This window comes from Chaetura pelagica, unplaced genomic scaffold, assembly GCF_000747805.2.
Source record: "Chaetura pelagica isolate M959 unplaced genomic scaffold, ChaPel_1.0 scaffold37, whole genome shotgun sequence".
In the NCBI taxonomy this organism is placed as follows: domain Eukaryota; kingdom Metazoa; phylum Chordata; class Aves; order Apodiformes; family Apodidae; genus Chaetura; species Chaetura pelagica.
In genome coordinates this window covers 6,269,547-6,280,278 of record NW_009954567.1, presented here as the reverse complement: position 1 = coordinate 6,280,278, position 10,732 = coordinate 6,269,547, and the positions used below count along the sequence as shown (strand labels likewise).

Sequence of the window (10,732 nt, the reverse complement as noted above, 5' to 3'; positions counted from 1 at the left end):
CATTGGATGGCACAGTGTGTGTCTGGGAGAGCTTAGTGTGTTTGAGTTTGCATGGTCTGGCATTGAGCATGTCTGTCTATACTGTGAATAATAATCTGAGGTGCAGTTCTGTGGCTGTATATTTGTTGCATGTCCTATCACCACTAAAGCAAAAAGCATGCCCCATTTATGATGAGAAGTGCAGTCCTGTTTTCAGTTACAATTCAATATATATTTCTTGGTATGTACTTTTTCAGTCAAACAGTTTTTAAAGGAAGTTTTAAGCTCGGTCCATTGCGTAGTGAAGATACACCTGTGCTAATACTTGTTGATCAGTAAAATAGATAATTTCAACTGCAAGCAAACTAGACATGATAAAAAAGAATGCAGCCAGTCATGTGTCCATTGCTACAATATAGTGCTGGGCTTAAGTTTCTGGCCATCCTTCATAGAAGTTCTTGCTCCCTTATTTTTGAACCTTAACTATAACTGTTCAGGATTTCTTTGAAAAGTACTGATCAGGAAAAGCATTGTATAATCTTCTGTTCAAATTCTTGAATATACTTACCACAGAAAATTCTTCCACTAATGTTTTTCTCTAAATATGTAGTGCGTTTTTTTCTATGTGCTTTCCTGTAATATATTTTTGCTCCAGTTGCTAGAGATTACTTAGTTTAGCAAAACCCTTCTGAGTGTTTTTGCTAAATTTAATAAGTTACTATTTGCTATAAATCACTCAGTATGCCTCCACTTTCGGATCTTAACTTTAAGATCAGCATCTTACATGAAAGTTAATTTCATATTTTTCTCTCTTTCAGCAGGCTACATTGAGCGACCTCAGCTGATTCGAGCAAAAGTGCCAATAGTGAAGTTCAGGGATAAAGTCAGGTAAGTATTCTGTTCAACATAATTTTTTTAACTCTCCTGTGGGAAAGTACTCTATGGGTACTGTCTGTGTGAGTAGCCCCACAAAGTAATGCTTTGTTTGTTTGTGTTGTACTATAGTTGTATTGCCAATTTGTATAGCTAGCTTGCAGTGGCAGTTAGCTTACTTCCTTGATGGCCTGAAACACTTGTTGTGACGCTGTTTAGTTCTGTGATGTTCATTATGTATTTCTATGGGTTATTTGTATGTAGAGGACTGCAGTTGACAAATGGTTCATGACAGAAAAATAGTGGTACAAAGAAAAATGTTGTGAACGATCATTTTGCTTGCTGTGCAAACATAACTATTAAGCTACTTAAGGAATAATTCACAGTGTTTACACCATACAAACAGCACTAAAACACAATAGCTTCTTCTGGTTTTGATTTTTTAAAAAATATTCTGCTGTCTTCTGGGGCAGTATGCTGTGTTTAACAAAGTAGAATTATGTGTTCTATTCACAGTGTTAGGGACTAAACTACTTTTTTTTTTAGGAGGAGGAAATAATTGGAGAAATAATTGTGTTTTATGTTATAGTATTATTTTATCTTCATTATGAAGACATGAAAATGAATAATCAAGAGGGATATATTAGGACAAAGAACAATGTATTATCATGTGTGATAAAAGTAGAGGAAAAAACTGTACAATGCACTCAGATTGAGTAGGTGTCTGAATAACATTCAAATATTCCTATATTTTTGGGCTTAGATTTTGTAAGATTTATGTTTATCACCTTCATGTAATAACATAGCCTAACTACTCTTTATAAGTAGGACATTGAATAGCTCTGAAGTATCTATCTTATTCTGCCTGTACACTTTTGAAATTTTGCAACCCTGTCTTTTAAAAACAAACAAGCCCACTTCTCTGGCCTCTCTTAGTAATATACCTTTATATACCACACTATATCAGGCCAGAAACCCTGCTGTAAAAAACCTCAATGTCTCGTGTTTACAATTTGTACTAATATAATCCATTTAAGCTTTTCATGCATCTGAGATGATGTAACACTTTTTAGGGGTTTTTTTGTTGTGATTTTTTTTTATTTTTTTATTTTCACCTAATGCCATATTTACTTCTGTATGCTTGACTACCTTTTAAAAATTTCAGTAATTTCTCTCTAATAACCTTCTCCTTTAGCAGTGCAGAAGATTGTTTCTCCCATACTTTCTGAAGGGATTACACTTGTCAAGCTAAAATGTGGGTTAAATTGCTTAGCTACATATTATAATGTTAGTCTTTTCATAGATACACTAAACAGTAAATTCCTGCTACAAATAATGAATAAATCATGGAGTTATAGCAAGATTTTTTTTTTCCAATTTAAAATGAGAAAATGCACATTAAAAAGAAACCTGAAGTATGAAAGTGATTAAGTTGGAAGATTTTTGTAAGCATTTATAGTCCATGCTAGGGTAACTTGCAAAAAAGTGTAACAGTCGTGGTATTCATATACCTTTTAGACAAGATTTAAATAATTCCTTATTTCCTACTGAATCAAGTATAATCATCTTAGAATAGAAGCTGTCCATTACATTTCTGAGAGAAAAAACTAGTACTGTTCACCATCTGGTTTCCTGTGGCTTTTTTAGAAGAAAGGCTTGGCGGGTAGTGACATGACTTTGGATTGGCTTCTTTGTTTGCTTTTTTCTTTCTTTCCAGTTAATTTTCTCTTACATAACCTGTATCCTCCACCCATGTTTTGTTTTTTTATTTAAGCATCTGTTTCTTTCCAATCTCTTATCCACCTGTTTTTCCTAAGCTCATGCCATATATAACATGCACACCCTGTATTTTTTCACAGAGGCCTTGAAAAATTAATTGGATATTCTGTATCCAGGTCATTAAGCTTATTTTACCCAAAACCAGAAACTAAACATTACAAGCTTCTTGTGAAAGTGAGTTTTCTTCATGCTCAGCTACTGAGAGAAAATGGTAGAATTCAGTGGGTGGTATCTGTGCATCTGGACTCTCAGTGTTGCCAGTAGTCCATGTATACCTGAAAATTGGCATGTATACATGAAAATTGGCAAGGAAGTTTTCAGTGTGTGTTTGCCCTCCTTTCTAATCTTAAAGTTTTTTTTAGTGCTATGACAGTAAGGGAAGATCCATTGCACTTTAAGACATACTGTCTATTTTTTTTGGAGTCTTTCCCAGGAAATAATTCCAATACTGGCTCTGCTACCAGACAAGCCTTAAATTAATTAACAAGATTTCTGTACTACAGAGGATGCAAAAGCTTCCTTTGCTACTACATTTGATATACAGTTGACTCTTCGCCTCTCTTTTAGAGCTTTTGGTAGAACTTGAGTCCCAACAGTACAAAACTTTTTTCACTTGCCATAACTGGAACATCTGTTAAATGTGCATATTAAAGTACAAAGTAACTGCTATATAATTTGCTTAATCAGCATCTCATAAATAGTAATCTTGTTAGTTGAGGTTACTTTGAATTACACATGCAGCCTGACACATTTCTTTATTATATTAGCACATACAATTAATATTCTTACTAGTGTTTATGTTTCTTTTTACAACTGTCAAGTAGCAACTCAAGCATGTTTACTTCCTGTAGTATTATGTAATATGCTCTTAAAATACATAGAAATCATACTTCATTCAGATTTGATGTTATGTAATCTTTTTGGTGCAAAGAGTGTTTTAATTTAGATAATGATGTCCAAAACCCCTTTGTAGGTATTGAATTAATGCTTTTTATCCAGTTTAATAAATTCCAGGTCCATGTTCACATTCCAATAATTCTAGAAAATCCAAAGGAATATTCAGGCAAACAAATGCTATGTGAATGAGACTCAAATACGGAAAATGGAAATAGCTGTACATTGCAGAATGCTACTTCTTAGTCCATAATTGGCAGCTCGTGTTGCTATACCTTATTAATCATTAATTTAATATTGTTTCTTGAATACTGTCAGTAGTTAAGCTCTATATGCAGTATGAAGTTCAAATTTTGGGCTCAAATGTGATGTAAATAAAGCAGGTAGTGCTTGTTTGCCTTGTTCCTACTTGCTGTTAACAGCATGAAACAGTTGTTAAAACTATTTTATTACAAACATGCAATGTTTAATAGTAAACAGTTTTGTTTCAAAGTATTTGCTGATTATATCTGACCATCATTCCAGAAAAGGTACTCTTCCCTTTTGACCTCTTCAGACTCTTCTCAGTTCATTGGCATGGTTTCCTAAAAGGATACATCAGGAAATTGTTCCTGGCATTGAAAGTTGTCCACAATAAATCATGTAGTTCAAGTCTAGTTGGGAGACAGATTTGTTAAAAATCCAAACGATATTTGATATATTAAGTTGTCCCAAGGTCTAAATTGGGATCTACATGTATGCTCTATATAGAACAACAATTACATTTTTATAACAGTGGAATTCAAATCTGCTCAGGTACTATAAACAAAGCTAGAGTAGAAATTGCAGCATCAAAAATCTGTTTGAAGAAAATTCTAGTGTATTATCTTAAAGTTACATTTCTCTACCTCTGTCATTAAGTAGATAATAAATTCTGAAATTGAATACCATGATGCTTGATTCTTTTTCTTTTCTCCCCAATAGCCGTGTGGAGTTTGACTTGAATGTAAACAATGTTGTAGGAATAAGAAACACATTTCTTTTGAGATCTTATGCATACGGTGAGTTTTTAATTTATTTTCTTATTTTTATAAACTGTTTTTTAAATGTATGTTTTAGTATTAATAGACTATTAAAATTTAGTTGAATATATTAGCTTACTATATATAAAATAAGGTAATGAGCTGCATAAGATAGCTTTAAGATAACTTCTCATTGCTCATCCTAAATATATGGAGAAAACTGATACCTCAGCTAGGTGTGTTTTTAATTGAGTATTATAATATTGAGAAGTTAACAGATAACTTCTTCATATTAAGGTTCACGTATCTGCTACAAGGGCTGCTTCAGTATTCTGCAGATAATGAGATCATTATACTAATGATTATCTAGTGGTAGAATCTCCAGTTTCTTTTATTTCCTTACAGCCACTGATAGATATGTGTGGCTAATGGCCAGCTGTGTCAGTATACTGTTACAGAGTCTTTCCTCAGAAAATCCAAAATACTGCTTCAGTTTTTATACTAACCCCAGAACAAAACTGGTTTGTGTCATCTCTGGAGTTCGCGTTTTAGGGAGAGGCTATGAAACAAACTTATGAAGGGGAAGTAATAAGAATAGTACTCTTAGTGCTAAACTACAGTTTTCTAAGCATCATGATGTCCTGTGACAGATAAATACATAAGGAGTAGACCTCAGGCTAATTCTTCTTGACCATTTTCAGTTCTTCCTTTACCACCTGCTTCAGCTCTTGCCTACAAGAATTCCTTTTTATTATCAGTAAAAGTTACCTTTACTAGTTAATTTTTACTAATATTTCAGTCGCAATAGTTTCAGTCTTCCATATTCACATTACTGCAAGAGCCTACAACTTGTGCTGGATAGGTTTGTTAACTGTAAATTCTTAATCCATCCAGGAAAGCGTATGCCTGGAGAAGGACTTCCTTCAAGCTTAAAAAGGTTAGGGAAATAATCTTTGTAATTCATGGCTACCGGTGAGGGATCAGTTCACCAAGTCTAATGTTGATACAGTTATTCCTACCTTCTGCCACAGATTTCCCTTACTCTTCTCAGCAAATCACTGTGGAGCAGACAAGAGTCCAGATGTGAAAAGAGCAGTGGAAGGGGTCCTAGCATCACACTTTTTCTTCCATTCTGCCTCAGTGCCTACTTTTACAAGGCCAGCAAAATAAATTTTACATCTCCTGTTGAAGGATAAACACTTTTGTTTTCTTGAGGTCAAGACTGAGTTAGTAGCTAAGGGAGACTTCTGATTGGAAAGATTATCTCCTCAATGTGATAGACTTTCTTAAATAGCAATCATAGCAAGCACATTCTGTCTTGTCTTCTTTGGTCTAGAAAACTTTCAAGTGACATAAGGCAAACAAAAGAAAATGGAAATTTTTTACATTCTCTTTACATGCTTTCAGAAGTCATATCAACCAGAGTGGATAGCAATAAAACTATTAGCCTGCTCATATAAATTAGTGGCTGAAGGGCTTCACCCCGCCTGTGAGAAAAAAATATAAAATTACCTCTCATGTGGAAGACAAGTGGGTCAGTTTGTTCCATTAGAAGAAATTGGGTGCTCATGAAAACAACAAACTGGTTATCTTAGTGAGCATGAACAACATTTTTTCCTATGCATGCTCTTGTGTCTTTTTTAAAATCATCCCTTCTATGTTGCTGCATAAGTGCATTGAAAAAAATCAAAGATGATATGGCAAAGTGAAGTAGAATGTCCACAGAACATGTAGGCAGATAAAGCAGATCTTGAAACTAAAGGCCATCCTGTTGTGGTATCAGTTTCTGGCTTAACAAAGCATATCTGTGATTAAATCTGCAATTCATGGTAGGTATTTTTCAATGAGTGGAAGCTGGATGTTTTAGCAAATGACATTACTGTGCATTTTCTTGAGGGGGTAGCTGTGTCAGGAAAGAAAAGATACTCCAGAACACACAAGGCATTGGAAGGCCATCACTAAGTATGCTGCAAGGTCCCCAGGAGGTGGTGGTGAGAGTGACATCTCCCTATGTCACATTACTGCTGTAACTAGAAGGCTATCTTTGTTCTCCAGATATTCAGAAGATCATACCTGGAATGCACCTATATTTATGTCTTTCCTCATGAAAAGCATTTGTCTTGATTTCGGGAGTTACTGAATCTAATATTTCATCTACATAAAAAGCTACTGAGGACAAGGCAAATTTAAAATTGATGTTTGTGTGAAGGGGTTGCTGCCTTCATGGATCTTGGGGAAAATTTAAGAATGAGCTCTGTCCCCTCCAGCCAGGAGAATTATTTTCCCTTCCTTTGAAGTTATATAAATCTAAATAAAAAATTAAAAAATTAGATACAGTCTGTCATGGCAGCAAGTTACTTCAGGGAAAATGAGTACAGTGAACTGGAGAGAACTTAAAAGTATAACATGACATTGACTGATGTGCCCAGTTTTGTCTTATCTGCAGTTTACCTGGCATACCCATTGTAATGTGTCTGTGAATATTACTACTCAAAAGACTATTTTCAAATGTAATTTTGTTTTCTGATTTTTATAGGATGGATTGTAGTTGTAGAAGAGCTAAGTGAATTTTATAAAATGTTTGCAAAAGGTATCCTTAGAATACAGGAATATCATGTTGATGGAGTAGGAAAAAATGTTGATTGATGCATAGTTAAATGTGCTTTTTTTTGAGATGTTTTTGTTTTACTTGCAGTTGAGAATCGAGTACGTCCATTAGTACTTGTTGTTAAGAAGTGGGCAAATTTTCATGAAATAAATGATGCCAGTCGTGGTACTTTAAGCAGCTATAGTCTTGTATTGATGGTTTTGCACTATTTACAAAGTAAGTATTTTTTTAATATGTTGAAACTGTCCTTTTTAAGTTTGTATTTGTATAGTTTTCCTATAATAACATTAAACACCAGCAGGACTCATCTTCCACAGACAAAAATCTGAAAATAAAGTGGGTTTACTGTATTTCCCTAGTGCTGCATTTTTCTTCAATAAGTGAACCTCTTCTCTGGAGGCAGAATTACCAGCTTTAATAAGATTTTTTTGAAGTTTAAACAATTCAGTATACCTGCAGAACACTAAATAACTATGAAGTAAACTCAAGCACTGGTTAAGAAAAATTCAGCGTTTTAGCAAATGAAAAAATGTAAACAAAATAAATTCAGTGGGGTTTGGTTTGGTTTTTTGTTTGGTTTTGTGGGTTTTTTTAATTGATTTACTTATTTGGGAGCTTCCAAGAAAATTCAAAGGGACAACACATGCCATGGTGTCATTTTTCTGTCTCCTGGTGCCTGGAGGGCTGGACATGGGGAACATGTATATTCAAGAAGGCACTACCATCTAGTTACATTTTTTCCACTGATTACTGTCTCCTGTAAGGTGACATGTTGAAGACCATTAAAAGTTGGGATATTTCAGGGCCTGTGGCAGTCTCTTTCTTTGTGACTTCAATATGTTGAATATCTGTATGGAGCTGGAGAGCTTCACCTGAGAAACTAAGGATCATTGTTAAGAATTCAAGAAACCCATGCTGCCTAGGAATGTTTTTGAGGAACAGACTGAAATGAGCTTATCCCCTTATTCTTTCTTTCGTTAGAGTAAGCCCATGTTTGTGATTTTTTTGCAATTTGCAATTCTTGCTAAAGACTTCAGGATTATAATTTAAGAAATCATATAGCTCAGTATGAGTTTCTTGGTTCTTTGTTGAGAGAAAAGTGGCTACACAAAGGAAGGCAAGGAACCCCTGATGTGTACATCATGTGAACTAACATGCTGGTAGAAGTATTTTCTGAATTCCTGTCAGTTCGTGTGTGGACAGTGTATTTTGCTGCTTGTATTCATTCTACTCATTTGCTTTAATTTTTTGGTAACATGCTGATTATTATTGTTCATGTTTTTATGACAACTGGTTCCTAATGTTTTATAATCTGTGGACAAATAGACTCTTATTTTAGATCTTGCCCCTTTGTCAGTTTGTGTAGGTTTTAAATTTTTCTAACATCAGGTAGAAACAATGTTTAGCTCCTCTTGACAGCTTGCTTGGCCTGGAATGTAGATAGTTGTCATAGAGTGGGTAGCTGACTATTGGTTTTAAGGTCATGCTACACCCACTCTGTACTAGGGTGTAAAGCTTTTTATGATAGTTGACTCAAGCTGGTGGCTTTCTTTAAGCTGAACAGTATCTGTAGTAGAGGTCCTAGGAGGGACTCCACTGTGGTGGAGTGCCACAGATTCTTTTTTTCTGTTTTCACAGCTTTGAAACATACTGTAGGTGACTGAGTACTTCAACGTAGAACCTTAATACACATCTGGGGAAAAAAATAAATAAATCAATAAATCAAAAAATGTTCATTGGAAGAGATGAAGTTATAATGAACTTAAAAGTGTCAAATTAGTATTAGATACAAAATTGAAAATGCGGGGAACTACTGGGTTTGAAGATCACTATACAAAGGTGAAACACAATAAGGAGAGGAGAAAAATGAGCTTTACATACGATTAGTGGTAATCTTAGCAATGACTAGATAAACATTTGATGCAGTTTACATTTTTAATGGAAACAGGCCTTTTCACTTATATTCTTTAAATCTATTTCTGTTTTCACTGTATCTGTTACTTTGGAAAGTTGTATTGGGTCCGGTGTTGCAGTCGTGAATGGCCAATTACTGAGCTGTGCAAAAAATAAACACACAAAAGGGAAAAGAGTTACAAAGAAGTAACAACCCTGCAAGCATGAGGACTTCTGCTGTAGTTGTCTTTGGTAGCTGCCACAGCTGCCTGAGAAGGATCAGCAGTCCACAGATCAAAGAGGAGCCTGCTACCTGTGCTTTATCAGCCTTTATGCTAAAAAAGGCATTAGAAGCATGGCTCTGGACATGTATCTAGTATCAGCTGTTTAGATTCTGAGGTTTTATTCATGCAGTTTTTAACTTTTTTTTTTTTTTTTCTGCTTTATTTCTGTTGCTTGTGTCCTAGTCATAGAATTTCTAATAGAGCTTTTGTGGATGCTATTGGGGAGGGAAAAGTGGAAAAGCTTGCTTTCGCAGTAAATAGCGTCCTTGTCTTCAGTAGGTAAATTTCTTTCCTTTACTACTCAATCTATTCCCATGTTCTTATTATTTGTGTGGATTTCTTTGGACCTAAGGTTAGTGTGGCTTGAGTTTATTTCATAGGTACATCAGTGTCTGTGTTTATCAGTGCACATGAACTTTCCTCCAGGTAACAGGTCCTACTGCCTTGTACAGCAAGAAAAGGAAAACTCATGTGGCAAACACTAGTGATAAGTGGTAATTTTTCCCCTTAACTCCATCCTTCTAGTACAGCATACAGACTCAGATAAAATACCCTGATTGCATGTATTGCTCAGATTTTGTTGCTTTTTATTTTCGTGTGATGGAGAACTGGAAATTATCCAAGATGTTGAAGAAATAAGATGCTCTTGCATATTTCTAAACACCCACAAGCAAAAATATTATTAAAGCAACTGTGATCCTATTCTTAGTAGTCCTGCTAGTTAATATAGTATACTCTTTGAAGACATCCCAAGCATGTTCTGAGAATTCTGCTGTTCTGATTCTTAGTCCCTATGGAAAAGAATTGTGTAACATCTCATCCCTTGTGAGACTTTGTCTAAAGGGTGAATTAAGTTCCAAGTCAAAGTCTTGTATGCACAGCTTAATTATCATTCTCCCTAGCGAATGATGTAAACCATTTGTTTAAAGAAAACCCCACAACATGCTGAAGACATGATGTTAAAGCTCCAGCAGTTCTTTACGTGGCTGCTCTAAGACTTGAGTGGGATGTGAATACTTTGGAATTTTTCTTCCTCTCTATCTGTAGGACCACCAATCTCCCACCTAAGTGGGAGATAAGTTTTTTTCCTGTTGTTTGTATTGTGTAATAGATGATCTCCCCATCCATAACTTTCATGAAAGTTATAGTTGTTTAGTTGGTGTTGTGCTTGTTAGTATCGTTAATGTCCGTATAATCTTTATAACCTGTTTTCCGTTTAGTAGAGCAGCTAACAGCATGAGACTATGTATGTGTTTTGTGGCAATTTTTCTAGCAATGCCTACTAAATGTGTTGGGCGTTTTATCTTCAGGTTAATGTTGGAGAAGCAGTATGTCATACTTTGCAGCTGAAGAATGTATACTTCCGCAGTATCTGGAGGCTTCTTATGCTGTGATAGTCATACTGTATTAGATGTAGGGAA

At 35.0% G+C, this 10,732-nt stretch overlaps 1 protein-coding gene across 2 annotated transcripts in view; it reads left to right on the top strand.

Annotated features, from left to right (window-relative positions):
* The window catches only part of PAPD4 (PAP associated domain containing 4), a 41,602-nt gene that overhangs the window by 11,339 nt on the left and 19,531 nt on the right, over window positions 1-10,732 (top strand). For both annotated transcript variants that reach the window (XM_010005385.1, XM_010005384.1), the window contains exons 7-9: window positions 798-867; window positions 4,489-4,565; window positions 7,222-7,350. In XM_010005385.1, the coding sequence (XP_010003687.1) occupies window positions 798-867; window positions 4,489-4,565; window positions 7,222-7,350 (276 nt within the window). The remainder of the gene's footprint in view (window positions 1-797; window positions 868-4,488; window positions 4,566-7,221; window positions 7,351-10,732) is intronic.